The sequence below is a fragment of the Halichoeres trimaculatus genome, unplaced genomic scaffold (assembly GCF_033239565.1).
Source record: "Halichoeres trimaculatus isolate MK-OKI-2021-1 unplaced genomic scaffold, fHalTri1.1 fHalTri1_scaffold_17, whole genome shotgun sequence".
NCBI lineage: Eukaryota > Metazoa > Chordata > Actinopteri > Labriformes > Labridae > Halichoeres > Halichoeres trimaculatus.
The window spans coordinates 13,992,282-14,007,937 of record NW_027437195.1 but is presented as its reverse complement, the minus strand read 5'-3'; the positions used below and the strand labels follow the sequence as shown (position 1 = coordinate 14,007,937).

General features: G+C 40.5%; 1 protein-coding gene across 7 annotated transcripts; it reads left to right on the top strand.

Annotated features, from left to right (window-relative positions):
- The first annotated feature begins 129 nt into the window (after positions 1-129).
- On the top strand, positions 130-15,396 carry lrrc9 (leucine rich repeat containing 9). Of its 7 annotated transcripts, none has more exons than XM_074691368.1 (33): positions 130-260; positions 920-1,051; positions 1,175-1,393; positions 1,645-1,785; positions 1,880-1,943; positions 2,028-2,098; positions 2,687-2,869; positions 3,060-3,215; positions 3,345-3,553; positions 3,687-3,818; positions 3,913-4,092; positions 4,209-4,329; positions 4,557-4,686; positions 4,785-4,925; positions 4,998-5,122; positions 5,398-5,580; positions 5,670-5,789; positions 5,874-6,065; positions 6,151-6,276; positions 6,613-6,753; positions 6,908-7,088; positions 7,183-7,403; positions 7,493-7,615; positions 7,708-7,838; positions 7,920-8,028; positions 8,113-8,252; positions 8,766-8,902; positions 9,368-9,585; positions 10,417-10,485; positions 11,371-11,496; positions 12,252-12,441; positions 12,639-12,795; positions 12,891-15,396. In XM_074691368.1, the coding sequence occupies exons 2-33, from the start codon at positions 959-961 to the stop codon at positions 12,922-12,924; spliced, it is 4,563 nt and encodes a 1,520-aa protein (XP_074547469.1). In that variant the 5' UTR covers positions 130-260; positions 920-958; the 3' UTR covers positions 12,925-15,396. The 7 variants fall into 7 exon arrangements, with proteins under 7 accessions (XP_074547469.1, XP_074547466.1, XP_074547467.1 ...); XM_074691365.1 differs by having other exon boundaries at positions 146-260; positions 380-1,051; XM_074691366.1 differs by having other exon boundaries at positions 224-829.
- The last annotated feature ends 260 nt before the right edge of the window (positions 15,397-15,656 follow it).

Sequence of the window (15,656 nt, the reverse complement as noted above, 5' to 3'; positions counted from 1 at the left end):
ACCGGGCTTCTTCTTCCTCTTCTTCTAATTCTTCTGCTCTACCGTGAACCAGGAGTAGACTGTAAATGAGCGGTTGGCGGAAACTGAAACAAACAATGCAGCTTCTTCACTGGCCTCTGTTTACTGAGCCTGGATTTGTGGACGCCACAGATGAGGCGGTGCGGTCCGTCGGTCGGTCGGGGAGCAGGAGGAGAGGAGTGAGGTTGATTGTTTTAGTTCACTGCTCCAACGCTGACGTCATGGTGTCCGCGAGGCTCAGGGTTGGTACTTTTATTTGGGGCAAATTGAAACATGAACGGCCTTTATGTTACACAAATTAAGTAAGCTAAAGAGTTTGAGATTGACTGAGCAAATGACGGAGAAAATTTTTTTTCCTCAGTGAGAAAAATTGGTGACTGTGACTTCACATATGGCCAGAAGTCGAAATTGGATGGGCTACCGCTGTGGGTATAGAGTATCAACGACATGAGTGCTTCCACATCAATAAATAGTGTACGAGTAGATGCAATTTCCAGTGTTATTTTTTTATGAATTTATTCTTCATACAGTACAACAGTACCCTTTTATGGATACGATGTTGGAAAAATTATATTGCAATGTATCGCCCCCGCGTGGCAGCTCGTAGTATGACGGGTGCTGCAAAGTTTCAGCCGTTTCATCATGGCCCCCATAGCAACCAGACGCTCGTGCTTAGATACACACTAATGCCAAACATTGCTCGATTGGGCTACAGAGTTTAGAACAGAGCCGAATAGGTCATCCTGTTTTATGTAATTTGATGTGGAATTGGCGTGAATTTACCTGCCATGGACACTTTAGTTGAAGCTAGGTACTGACCTCCATGGCGCTTAAGGTAAACATTCAAATATCTTCACCATATGTTAGCCCATGACTGCGACCTTTTTTTTTTTTTTGGTAGCATCCGAATATGCTGTTTGGGGAGACTTCCACATGATGCATGCAATATATGGAGAGATTTCAAGACACAAACGTTATGATACAAAGCGAGAAACAAAAGCACAGGAGTGATGAGGATGTGGTTAAAGAGCTGGTGAGTATGACATAAACCTGAAATTATTTATAGTTTAAAGGTAAAAAAAAAAAAAATCAACATTGTTCCTTCTAAATAGTGTTTCAAGTTTTTTTGTCACATGAAATATTCTTTTCTCTACAGTGTATAGCTAATGGGGTGTCCTATGAAAAAATTGCAAAAGAAGGAAGCAACATCAGAGCTCTGGAGATTTTTTTCTCTGGTTTTCCCCGTATAGAAGGGTTGAACTTCTTTCCCAAGCTACGTCAGCTCACCATTGTGAGCCAGAACATAAAAAACATTGATGGGCTCGACTGCTGCCCATTACTTCAGGAACTCTGGATTGTACAGTGCAATTTGACAGTAAGTTTGCCATGCTGGATAAAGGTCTCATGATGGATAACTGCACTGCTGATAGCATCAATAAGTAATGCCTCGAATCAGTAATCCTCATAAATTTAGTTGTGTCTGCAATGTATTTCATTTATTTACTTATTTATTTATAAATGCACTTAAAAAGAGAATTGGTGAAAAGTTGCACCATTAACTTACAAATTAATGGTGCAACTTTTCACCAATTGATCACTGATTTTTAAAATTTTCTCTTTTTACAGGAAATATCAGGACTACAAAAATGTCGGCAACTAAAGAAACTCTACCTTTACGATAATCAAATCTGTGAAATAAGACATTTACAGTTTCAGGTTGACTTAGAAGTTCTGTGGCTCAACAACAACTGCATAAGCCAAATACAGGTTTGAATTTTAGTATCTGATTTCAGTAGTTGTGTTGTTTTGTGTGTGTCCTCTCTTTTTGAATCTGTTTTTCCACATTTATTTTTCCTCAAAGGGCTTAAAATCACTTCAGAATCTCAAGGAACTAAACCTTGTGGACAACAGTATTGAAAAGATTGGTAGGTTTCTTAATTGATGTTTTTTTCCTGGCCAGTTTTAATTGCAAGTCAGTAATGAAATATTTTCCAATAACTTCATTTAAGGGCATGGCCTTGACCATAATGTCTGCCTCCAGAATCTTAATCTCTCCGGGAACAAGATTAGCTCCTTTAAGGTAATACTGAAAAACAGAGATATGCTTTTATAAATGTTTTTCTGCTTATTTTCTCAAATATTATTAAAATCCTTGGTCTGAAGAAAGGCCCCAACCAAGTTCTTTTGAAATGTCAGGGTTTCAGCCAGTTTAAATTTCCAATCAAGTCTTCAATGAGTTGTTTTCAGAAGGCCTTCACTGGGTAATTCAGAGGCAAGATATGTGTTTTGTTATTCTTGATTGAATGGTATACATTGATGTTTGTGTCCATTTATACTGTTAGCATAAAAAGACTTCTTTGGTGTCAGTTATTTGCACATGTGAGATGTAAAGTGTAGCTGACACAATCATTCAGAGTTTTGACTGAATCGTGTCTAGTTCAAGGTTTTCTAGACAAATCACAGTAAGGGTAGTGGCTCTACTGCTGATTGGATGTGCACCTCAGATCATGTTAGGGCAGAAAACCTTTTCTTCAAACCCTGCTTTCTTCTTTTCCCTCTCCCTGCAGAAGACATGTTTCATAATGGGGTAACAGATATGTTTTGTGATGCAGTCTTAGCATGTGAAGAAACCTATTCACAATCTGCTCTATGGGGTCTGTTGTTACAGGAGCTGACCAGACTGGCCCACCTACCTGATCTGAGAGAACTAACACTGAATGACCCAACATCCACCCCAAACCCTGTGTGTCTGCTTTGTAACTATGCCACACATGTTCTTTACCACATGCCAGGCCTACAGCGCCTTGACACCTACGATGTATCAAACAAGCAAGTAAAAGATGCAGCTGAGGTATGGAATTGCATATCTATCTATGGAATTTGCATATCTTTGAAAGAAAGATATGAACTTAATTTGATTTGATCGTTTATGATTTTTAAATACTTATCTTCCATTTTCTTCAGCAGGCAGTCTTGGAAAGAAACTGCATTTGTTCTGCTTTGTTCAACCTATAACCAGACACATTTCCAACTGTTTTTAGTCCACGGTCATGAAGAAGATGATGTACTACAACATGCGTGTCCGTACTGCTCAGAGAATCCTGGCAGAGTCTCGACTGAGTTTGATGGAGAGGAAGAGAACTATGTTACAGATACCCAAAGAGTGCGTCAGAACAATCAGCCATGCCCTAAAGAATGTAAATACAACCCTCAAATTGTTCTAAAAACAGTAACAATAGTGTAACAGAAGTGTATGATATAAGTCACTGAGAGGCTAATGTTGTATAAGGTTAGTAGAGTTGTTTTTATTTTGGGTTCTAACCTAGCTTGAACGGGAGCTGTCCAAGGTGCCAGCTGGATGTAGAGAGTCTGCCAGCACGTTGAAGGATGAATCATCTCTTCAAGTTCAAGGTTCAGCTGACAGAAGTGGCTCACCCACCAACACCAGTCCTGATTCTGCTATGGAGCACAAAATACTGCACAAGATTAAAGCACTGCAGGAGAGACTGATGCTATGGACAAGGAGAATGGATGAGTCTGTATAACTGAATATGTTGCCAAAAGTAGTTTAATTTGTTGTATAGTATTTTCTCTCCTGAGATATTTTAGCATCTGTTTAAACAAACAGCCCTTGTGTTGAACAATAATATTCCTTATCTTATATTCAGGATTGAGGCCTGGTTCCAGCAAGCTTTGGCCCAGACCACACACATTGTGGAATATACGGTCCAGTTTCTTTTAATGGAGCTAGAAAGTGTTGGAAACATTCGTTTGGAGGAGGGCTGCTCCACAGACCCATGGTACATACTTTAAATTCTAATACCAACACAAACACCATTAAATTGATTACACAAGACTTTTCATAACTCATGGTTTCCGTGTCGTGCCCCACAGGTTTACTTCCTGCTGCGACCTCCTTCTTTCACGCTTCTGTCATTCAGACTTCGAGATTTATGGCATCACTGGTATTAAGATCAGTAAAGTTATTCGCATCCACAACAGTGCTTTGAGGCTTCGCTTTGAGGACAGGTTTCACATCTTGTTAGCCGGCGAGGAGTCCAGTACCTTTTCACAGTAAGTTAAACAAGAACATGATGAAAATTGAAATAACTGTCTCCATAGATAACTAACAAGCTATTGAAAATAGTGATAATACTATAACCATCTTTTTTATGTTGAATCTTTACAAGAAGGAACTACAGACGTCGGTTGGAGCACTTGTTCTATGCAGCTGACCCTGAAGAAAATAATGAGAGGGAAGAAATTCTGAGTATTATTGAAGAGGGCTTTAAAACAGTTCAACCAAATAAGGTGGGTTTACATTTTAGTTCCTTAGATGTTTTATTTTTGAGACTTTACAGTCCTGCTGTTATCAATTCAGAAAAAAATAAAATTTCCTAGTGTGACTCTGACTTAAAACTCTTCATTGGTTTTGGTTACTCAAAACAACAAATATGAGAGTTTTCTACACAGAATCTGACATATCAATTTCATTTATTTTTACACAAACCCCAAATAATTCCAACTTTTACCCCCAGACCTTTGAGATAGAGGGTGCTATACCTTTATCCAACAGCCTTATTGTGACTGAACAGCCCAGGATTGAACATGCTCTTGGCCGGGTCAGCCAGGGTAAGACTGATACCAATGCCATCCCTTTCAGCCACGGTGAGTTTAATTTGCTCATGGGTACTTTTATGTTTTGATTTTACACTAAATTGATTCTACTCTTTGGAGTTTAATGCTAATATTGTTTTTTTTCACAGGTCAGATAATGGTTTCCAAAGTGTTTGTGGGCCACAGCATGCCTATCAGAGAGGGACAATCAGCAGACAGAAGCAGTTATTCCAAAGTTTACTCAGTTTATCGCAACCTGGACACCAAGCAAAGAACTTCAACAAGTGAAGGTTTGTGTTCTCAAGAAAACAGTTCTGCTCGGTTTATCACTGTTACTGCATCTTTTTGTGTTTCTGGTCCAGAGACAGTTCACTCATCAAAAAAACACACCGGACTTGAGTGCAGTCCCAGGAAGAGACAGTGGTTCATGTTTGATCATGAGCTCATCCTGCCTGAGTACATCATATGTTTTGAATACATCATGGGGGTAAGATAATAACCGACTTAAATGGTGTAAATATTTGAGGTTTCACAAATCAACTATTTTTTCAGTCAAATTTGACAGCAAATAAAATACCAGGCTTTCAACCTAAAAAAAGATCCAAGTTGAGTGAAAAGATTTTGATCGTATGAAGCCCTCATTTCTCCTCTTTATGCTAAAATTTGTTTTATTCATTTATATATTTCATGTCTTTGTGATTTAACTTCCACTATGTACGATTATTATGAAGCAAGCTACTAACATTTATATGTCTATTTTAGGATACAAAACATCCTTTGCCAGGTCACAACACAGGAGCTCATGGTTCTCCCTCCAATGATTTCATCCTGGACAAGGAGGCCCTCAACATAGAACCTGTTCTTAAGCCACAGCCTGAGTTATTTAGCTTGGATGACAAAATTCTGCTCAGTGTAGCCGGAGCCAATGTCCTCAGTCAGATTACTGTAAGTACTGTTGCTTTGGAATTGGGAAGATGATCCTGTAGCCATTTCAAACACTAAAACGGACCATTCTTTTTGTAATAAATCTCCAGGTGCTGAATCTTCATGGTAACAGTCTGAATAAAATAAAAGAGATTTCTCACCTTACATCTCTGCGGCACCTCACCATCAGCTTCAACAAGTTCACACACCTGAATGACATTACTCACATGGTAAAAGTTGTGCTAGCAGCATTTAATTTGTTAAATCGAATGTAATAAATGGAAAAACTGTTTTCTCTGTTACCAAAATCCCAGCCAAACCTTGAGTTTCTGGATGCCAGCTTTAACTGCCTTGTGACCCTCGAGGGGCTGCGAGGGTTGGCACGGCTCAAGCACCTGGACGTGAGCTGGAATAAGTTGACCAAGGCCAGAGAGGATACAGCTGTGCTGAGAAAACATACACCAGCTCTGCTGAGGCTCAACACCAGATACAACCCCTGGAACAAGGTGAGGGCACTCATTTTATTTATACAAAACAGATACATAGTGAACAATTATTTGTATAGTGAAGTTTTTCTTTTCCTTTTCCAAGCCTGAAGCAGTCAGAAGGACCATACTGGGCAGTCTCACAACCCTCACACACCTGGATGACCTGATGGTAGCAGAGGAGGAGGCCGCTGATGCTATCCAGATGGCTGCTGGATCCAAAATTAGCCAGGTGAAGAGGGTAGAGTGCACTGGATGCTTCATAGTGCAGCATAATGTAACAAGATCTTAAAACTATAACAAAGGTTGAAAACTTTTAATATCCCTATTTAGAATTTTGACAACTGGACTAAGGTTTTGGCCTTTCCATGTTATATACCAAAAATTACCTGCTATAGTGTGTTTACAGTTTGCTATAGAGTATGTTTTTTGTTTTGTTTTTTGTTTTTTTTTGTTGAATATATTATTGTCTGGTTTAAATTCCCTGAGTGCTCTGTGCAGGGTATGAAAATCTAACTTTTTCCCAGGATACACTGCAGCTCTGTTATTGTTGGCTCTCTGCCCACAGGCATCACTTTTGGTTAACTCACGTACCAACGATGACCGGCCCCGCAGTCTCAGCCTGCTGTCAACAGCCCAGCTCCTCTGTATACCCAGTCCTGCAAACTGGAGCATGAGTACAGAGCTGGAACCAGGCTGGACTGCAAAGGTAAACTAAAAGCATGTTGGCTCCTGTAAAAAAAAACCAAGTTATTGGTCAAGTGTAAAGACAGCTTTGCATTGATTTGTCACCAACTGCAATACAAACTTGACAGTGGTGGCTATTTCTACTGTTTTTTTCATCTGTGGCTTTTCAATTTAAGCAGATTACCACCCTGAATCTTGACAACCAGAGGATTTCCAAACTGACCAATCTAAATAAACTTACCAACCTCCGCTGGGCCTCCTTTAATAATAACGACATCTCCAGAGTCGAGGGTCTTGAATGCTGCACAAAGCTGGAAGAGCTTTCCCTCTGCAACAACATGATCACCACATTTAACGGTCAGTCAAACAGACATTTTGTTAGCCAAATTATAAGATATGAACAAAGAAATCATTCACGATTTATGTCATTCTTTGCTGTTTGTTTCTTTAGGCCTTTCAAAACTGCATTACCTGAGTAAACTGAATCTGGATGGCAATCAGCTGACTAGTTTGGATGCGTCTGTCCTGGATCAACTGTCAAATCTCTCCTTTTTGTCCATGGAGAACAACTGTATCACTTCCCTGCATGGCATCCAGAGAGTCCGCTCTCTTCTTGAGCTTTACATTGGCAACAACAGGATTTCTACATCACAAGATATCTACTTTTTGAAGGCAAATGGGAAAGAAATAAAAAAACAGCATGACAGATTTTACCAACTTTTACCTTTGTTTTCTGAACTCAATCCCGCTTCTTCTTTTAGGGATTGTCAAATCTCATCATCCTGGATCTTTATGGGAATCCTTTACTGGAGCAACTTGAAAACTATCGAATTTATGTGGTTTTCCACCTACCCTCCCTGAGAGCCCTGGATGGCATTGCTGTTGTATGTACCATTTAAAGCAACAAGTTAAACCTCCCAGATGTTGCCATCTTACTAACACAAGACTGACTATTTCTTTTTCTTTTCTTTTCAAGGAGGTAACTGAGTGTGAAAATGCAAAGGACATGTTTGGAGGGAGACTAACCCCTGACATGGTAGCAGAGAAGCTGGGCCACTCAAACTACACAGACATTACCTATCTCACCCTGCAGTCCTGCTCTATAAGGTAACAGCCAGGTTATACAGGAAAAACATATCAAACATCAATACATTTCAAGCACAATTTAACAGTTTCACTTCCTCACAGGATGGTGGATCTCTCTCCTGCAGACCTGTTCTGTAACCTGCGCAGTGTCAACTTAGATAACAACAACCTCACCTCTTTCTCGGGCCTTATCTACCTTCCCAACATCAAAGTACTAATCACATTGAATGTCAGATATCGCCCAGAGAGCTTGCAAAGCACTAAAATATTAAACACAAGTGTGCTGTCTTTACAGGCTCTTTGTCTGAATTACAACCACATTGAGTCCATCCTGCCCAGGCAGAAAACACGAGCTCATCTGACAAACAGACAGATACTCTATAGCAAAGTTCACTCCAGTGGTTATGGGAAACAGAGTCCACCCAAAGGGAAAGGGTAAGACATTTTCAATTTCAATTTCAATTTCAATTTCTTTACCGTTTCCAAGTTTGATACAAGTAAGGTAAAAACATTTGAATTTATAAAAAATCACCATTAGGGGGCAGTACTGACCAGCTAATGTGTGACCTGTCTCTTTCTGTTTAAACAGATTTTTGGAATCGTGGTTACTAATAAACCTTATGAAATCCCCAACAACATGATCGTGTATAATTTAGTGTGAAACTTTTATTGCTTTAAGAGATGTGATGCCTTTAATAGTCTGAATACATATATGTGTGTTTACATATCCATTTCTACATTGTCAGAATACAATGTGAATAATTATAGGCTCTTTTTGTGTTTTTCTTTTAAAGAAACCAGTACAGCAGTGTTATAAGAGAGAGGCTTTTTTGCTCTCCCTGTGGTTGCCTTTGGGTGGTCTGCACCTGTTAGGTTAAACGAGACAGCAGGGAGGACAAAAGAGATGTTCATTTAACCATAGACTGTTATTCTGTGACTGTGTTTAAGGGAAACTGGGCCCAGTGGTAGTCTGGAGCCAGTGATGGGCAGCCTAGAGGTTCTGCATTTGAGTCACAATGGCATCTCCAATATGGCCAATCTGCAGCTCAGCAGGCTTACCAATCTTAAAGCACTCTTTCTCCAAGGTATGTATAGTTGATGAAAAACTGTGTCCTCACAAAGCCTGTTCAGGGCTCTGTGTAAAGAGCCTGTGAAAAGGCAAGCTCTGATAGCAAAGTCCCCCATAGACCTCAGGCCAGGTGGGAGATGAGACTTGAAGAAAAGAACTCCTGACTTTCTTTTCAATTGCTTTTGATGGCTTTTGATTGAGTTTTGCTTTTTCAGGGCTATTTGTCCCACAAAGCCGACCTTACTTGTCCTTTCTTCCCTTTTTTCTTAGGAATTCTTTTGAAGATGTCTCTGTAATTTCAGCACTCTTTTCACCAAAAGCAAACCATAAACACAACACAAATGTTATTTTACCACAAAACAGCCTTTGATATTGTTTGGCGTCTGTGATATACTCTTTTAATCTCGCTAATAGAAATATAAGTCTCTTCTAAAGTTTATGTTTCTGATGCATTAATAAGGATTCCTCTCTCTCTTGTTAGATAATGAGATCAGCCAGGTGGAAGGACTGGACGGGCTTCACCAGCTAAGAGAACTTGTGTTAGACAGAAACCGCATCAAAACTCTGTCTGAAAACTCTTTCATTGGGCAGAACTTCCTGCTAGAATTACACATGGCAGAGAACCGGATCCGGGAGCTCAACCATCTGGATCCTTTGACTCAGCTTCACAAGCTCTTTCTTGGCATGAACAAACTGCAGGTATATTTCTTCACCTGCTGGATTTTGTTTATATTCAGATTTTCATTAAACCTGCATTTTCGGATTTTAAAGGATGTGTTTCTGCCATAATAACTCAAACTAAGCCTTACCTGCGGTGACCAGCAAGGTCACAGCACCCTTTGTGCAGTTTTTGATTTACCATCATATTTCACTGATTGATTCATCCAGTGTGTTAGATATTTAAGAATGTATTTCATTCAGCAGGCAGCATTATTACTTTTCACTACATTTGCAAAGTAAGACATGAAGTATAGTAATCATGAGCCATTACCACCCCACTGTGGTATTACAGGGGTAGCATTAAAGAGAATCAAGTTTGATTGAAGGTCAGGGCCATGTGTATGAAGACAGACGTTAACAATCAGGGAACGTGTAATCAGTTTCTCAGTCTGCATCTCCTCACCAAGGCCAAGTGATTTGCACTTGGGTTGCCAGTTCCTTCTTTCCTTTACTTCCTTAATGTTTTCATGCATTCAATTAAGACATAAATACAGCAATCATCCCAGCGTGACGGTTGTCACAGTAGGGGGGCTTCTTTGAATTGCTGCCAAATGCAGCCATAAACCTGTGAATAACTGAAAACACCCCTCATGCCCTGTTGCGTGCCCAAACTCTCTCATGAGATTAATATGAGCTCACACATGTAATCTCCCCCATCAGCTGCTTCTATTCTCCACACACCAAAATTACAAAGGGGTCAGCCTCGTTGCATATGTCTCCATAATCAAAACGCAGCAGGGGAAAAGTGAAATGAATAGGCTGTAAACAAAGATTAACCTGAGGTTTATCTGTGTTTCTAACTGTTTGTAGGACATCACAGAGCTTGAAAAACTAGAAGTTCTTCCTTCGCTGTCAGAGCTTTCTGTCGTTAGTAATCCAGTAAGTATAAAAATGTTTGAATATAAAACCTAACTTTGATAAGAAAGTATTACAGGTTTATTTAAGCTGTTCCTGCTGATGTGAATCTACTAACTGTAAGCCACAAGATGCTTTTATCTCTGACACTTGGAAACTAAACATCAAAAGTATGCTCACGGCTCGATTTCTCACTTGCACAGTCCAGTACACCATCCCAATGTAACTCTGAGGTTCCAAATTAAGCGATTACATGATGGCCCATCTGCTGTGCCTCAAACTGGCCGGCATCAGAGACAAATCCGTTGACCAAATGGCAGGGCCCTATTGGCCCGGTTACATCACCCATCTGGAGCTCATGGATCAGGCCTCGGTGCAGCCCAGGGCCTCAGTATCATCCACAGGGCTCTGCTCAGCTGTGGAAGTCTCCATAGTCCTCGACCCCATCCCCCTTTTTTTCCCATAGGAGGGGTTAATCCTGCCAGGGAGTAGAGGCCAACAGCCACCCCAGAGACAATACCTCCTGCTGTTGGCAGCATGAGATTGCTACCTCGCCCATGTTCCCTGGCCAAAGTCTGTCTCCTCATCTCCGCTGGGCATCCATTGGCATGCACTCACAGTTTTATAACAGCAACAGTGTTCAAGAGGAAGACAGAGTTCTATGAATTAACTTAGTTTCTACCCAGGCCAGAGAGCATCCTCAGCTGGACGAGGTCTCTGATGCCCTCAGCTGGGTCTCTGGATCAGCTAATGGGAATAGAATAACTTTGTGGGGACCCACATCACAGCAGACTTATTTCATAAATCTGCCAGACCTCATGAAGGATCTGTGTTAACGATGTGCAATTGTAGTTAAAGGCAGCATAATCTGTTTCTGTGTTTTGTCAGATATGCTTTTTTCTCTTCCAGGTGGCCAGGAATTCTCTCCACAGACCAGCTGTGGTGCTCCGTCTGTCCTCTCTGCAGGTCCTGGATGGAGTAACGGTCACCCTGGAGGAAAGAACACGAGCTGAACTCCTCAGTGCTGATCCATCAGTAAGAGCTGCACTCATCATGCATGTCTCCATAGAAATATTCACACACGTATGAATTTCTAAAGAGGTCAGGACTGCAGTATGTCTTTCACACCGCGGGAAAAGATAATATCATCTTTATCCTCGGTATTTATATTCATGGTGTGATTGTGCTTTGAAACAGTCTCAAAGACGCACACACACTCTTTTTGTACTCAAACATGAAACTGAATCACAAATGAACAAACCCCTGTTTGTGTGTGAAAGCACATAATGGGTCTGATCATGTCAGATATTGTCCAACTGAAAGAAACAGAACGACATCAACTCAACAGCAGCCATGAAATAAAGGGGGAAAATCCTGGCTCCAACTCCTTTAGTTTGACTGATTTGACGTTCATGTAATGAGAGACCAGGGCAGTAATTCTCCTGCAGCTCTGAATTAAAAGCAGCCTAAGCCTGCTGGCATCATCCTGCTGATTAGATGAAATGTGCCCGGCCGATAATGCACCAGTGGATTTATCCCCTATTAGCCAGGTCAACACGACCCCCTCTGCTTGTAAATTGTAGATGTGGAAATGACAGAGTAGAAATCCTTGCTTTACTCATGAAAGCAAAGACTGGCTTTATGCTCCCTCATTTGTCACCTTCAGCTCGTGTCTAAAGCATATATTTGGTAAGCATTATCTTAGTTTCTGCTCTTATTTTGTATGTGATCATAGGCTGGAGACTTACTTTTATCTTCCCTACTCCCCCTTTTTCATATCTCTTTTAAAGTCATTTATCCAATGCCCAGGAGCTTCTCTACCTGCAGCTGAGATAACCCTGCCTGGACTGCGACCTCTTCTTCCTCGTAACCCCCCTTTAAGGGCAATGGGTCTAGGTGGAGGGCTACAGAGCTCTATACCTAAGCATGATCTGCTACCAAGTAACACAGAGGAAGTTCAGTATCATTACACATACACAAGTGAGTGTGACATTTTTCTTTTAAGGATCTGAAGTCCATCCATAAGTGTGACTGTGCATAATGAACGCAGAGTAATAAGTTATTTTTTATTGTGTTATCTCATGATTTTCAAGAATACTGTTGTCACTTTTTCTACAGATTTGACCCTTTGTACTTTTTTCCTCTGACCCATGCCCTTGTATTTATTCTCAATTCAGACAAAAGAAGCAAGCATTTCAACGATCCTCGAATCCACCAAACTGACACTAACTTCAGACACATTCGAAGAACAGGGAGCAACCTGCCGACCTCTGGTCTCTTTTCTGATGGAAACAGAGTCATCATCACTTATCCCAGCCAAGAGCAGGACAGCAGGTCGGTGCATCAAAACTTCAAACCACATGTGTTTAATAGTATGAATTGTGCAGTACTATATGATTTGACTGTTTTCTTCTGCTTTTGTTTTCAAGATTCCCATCTGGAGGCAGACATCCTCCTATGTAGCAGCCATGAAGCAGTGGAGCTGGAACTGACACCTGTGACTTAGTTTGCTGTTCAAAAGTGTCATGGTTGTGTTATTATACGCATATTTAAATCAGAGTGTTTGAGTTAACAAATTTGCAATATAGTACTTTTTTTCAACTGTATGTATGTGTGCATATTTAACGAAAGCGCTGGGTATTTCAAGTACCATGTTGTTGTTTTTTGACATAGCACAAAATAGCCATCTTCTAAAGTTACACGGTTTGTATATTTTCCTCTGCTACTCCATGTTTATAAAACCCATTTTGCAATTTTACTGTAGAATAAAGTGTTTGAGGCCAGAATAACCAAGTTGATTGTAATGAATCTCTTACAAATGGTTCCTCAAAGACTCTGACCTTGTTTTTTTTATCCACATACGTGGATCACTAACCATGGTAATCTGAGGATGAGAGGTTTTGGTGTCAATTCCTACAGCCATCCCATCCTTGGCAATAAACAAGTGAAAAAAAAACAGTCACAGATGCAAGGGCGTGTGAGAGTGGCATGCTGCTTCCATTGGGTCAAATGCATCCCAACAAGTGGATAATCCAGCTTTAGCACACCTCTCTGTGGACAATAATCTGTGGTCACTAAGATAAAGATGTAATCCTGAACGAGGTCCAAATGGATTTCAGAGATTGACGGTTTCATCATGTTAGCCTCTTTTCGTAAAAACCGAGGCAAATCTTGTGTGTGTTGTAACCAGAAATGAATCTACTCCACTCTGTATTTGTGATTTGTAAATTTCACTTAAATGATATTGTAATCCTCGGTGTCATCCTGCAAAAAAACAAAGTTGTTTTCATGAAGAACACACTCTCCGTGCCATATTTTCTTTTCTTACTTTATATGGATCTGGGACTTTACTGTGACCACTAGGTGTCCTTAGAGCTCCATTAACTCTCTACTTACATGCTGCAAGTCAATCCTAAATGAATTTAAAACCTAAATGTATTTATCTGTTGAAGGCAGAAACATGTTTATTCTTTGCTTTAGCATCCCCTGCTTGTGTAGCCTCAGCTGAACATGTGAGGCACCAACCAGCCCCAGGCAGCAAAAGTGAAAAGCTTTCCCCAAACAAGCTCCTCTAATGCATGTACTTAACTCCACTTAATTTGTGTTAATTCCTAGCATTAAACGGGGCTAATGACAGTGCAAGTGAGTGCACTGTCATTACCTTGCTCTGCCTGACATCAAATGGCAGCTGATGGACTCACATTAACAAAAACTCTAATGCACAGATTTGGGGGCTCAGGGAGAGCTCTCTAATGCATTAGACATTGCGAAGGATAATTACACGTTTGATGTGTGTACAGTATGTGCAGTATAGATGTGTTAGCAGTATAACAGTTTTTTATGCAATAGTATTTGTGTGTGTCGTGTAAGCTTATAGGCAGCAGTGCATTCATGCCTCTCTTTGCATTCCTGCCTCTCTGTATTTTTACCATTTAAATGACATCAGCATAAAGACTGTGAATAATTCATCAGTTCTGAGTGAACCCAGATGCACTGCTCCTTCTGCCTATCTCTCCCCTTGCTCCTCCATGTGAGCAGACCACATGGTTCTCAGCTGGTTTAATGGGACGGAATGTGACAGGTTATGTTTTCGTCAGCCTGATACGGAGCCCAGCTTGGGCGAGCGGGCAGGAGGGATGAAACAAGAGGGATAGAGTAGAGGGGGGAGTGAGGTTGTTTCTTCAGTTGTAGTCTGGGTTCACAATTAGACATGTTTGTGCTTGTTGTGAATCAGTTATAGATGATGCTCTTTGCTCCATCCCCTCTAAACACACACACACACTCACACACACATACACACAGAAAAACACATGCTCTGTATGGGGCAATTACTGCTGCTCCACTGATTCCCTACATTTGCAGTGTCTGTGCATTCAGAGCACCATTAGCCCAAGACTCTGTGAATAATTGCTGAATGGACCATGTTTTTGCAGCCATCTACTAAGGTTGTAGTGTCCGCTGCTGTGTGTGAAATGAGAGGGATGAAGACATTGATTGATGTTTGATGTTGAAGATAACGCTGCATGTTGTGCAGTGCTTATGGAGGCAGCATGTGTTATAGATGAACAACATTAAACTTCACATGCATTAAACATTTGCCAGACCGTATTAACTTTAGAAGAGCCTCAAAAGATGTTACAATTACCTCAACACCAACACTTGACTTCAAATTGCTGTTGAAAAACTGAAATGCTCCTTTCACACTGAGCTGCTGGAGGTGAACAAACTGCAGGTCCTCATCAGAACAGAAATTATCTTGTATTTAAAAGGGGTATATTATGTCCCAAGTTTGTTTTTCATCCCCACAAATACATCCTCTTTTCAAAAACAATCTTGCCATATTGCTTCTCTCAAAATCTGTCATTGAGTTATTGTTGTTGCTTGTCATTTTCCTGTAATTTGTTTCCTTTGAGGCTCCCTGGACTAAAGAGAGGACTGCAAAACACAGATGAAAGAATTCTCTGAGTGACAATTAGAATGAATAGGAAAATGCTTTTATTTTGTGCAGACATTTTGTATGAGCACACACCTCGCTGAAAACATTAAATCTTAACTGCTATTTATTTCTGGACTTGAATGTGATTTGTCACATTATTGAACCTATCTTGCGTTATTTCAATCACACAGAGCGTAGCGCCTGTTTAAAATGAGAAAAACAAGGCAACCATAACAAAACAACAGACAAATACCCAATT

What these genes read in the sequence shown, in the direction of transcription:
- lrrc9 (XM_074691368.1), top strand. Translation starts at nt 959, where the DNA reads ATGCAATATATGGAGAGATTTCAAGACACAAACGTTATGATACAAAGC. An exon ending in GGCTGCTCCACAGACCCATG is followed by an intron (nt 3,819 to 3,912) that starts GTACATACTTTA and finishes CGTGCCCCACAG; the next exon opens with GTTTACTTCCTGCTGCGACC. An exon ending in TGCCATCCCTTTCAGCCACG is followed by an intron (nt 4,687 to 4,784) that starts GTGAGTTTAATT and finishes TTTTTTTCACAG; the next exon opens with GTCAGATAATGGTTTCCAAA.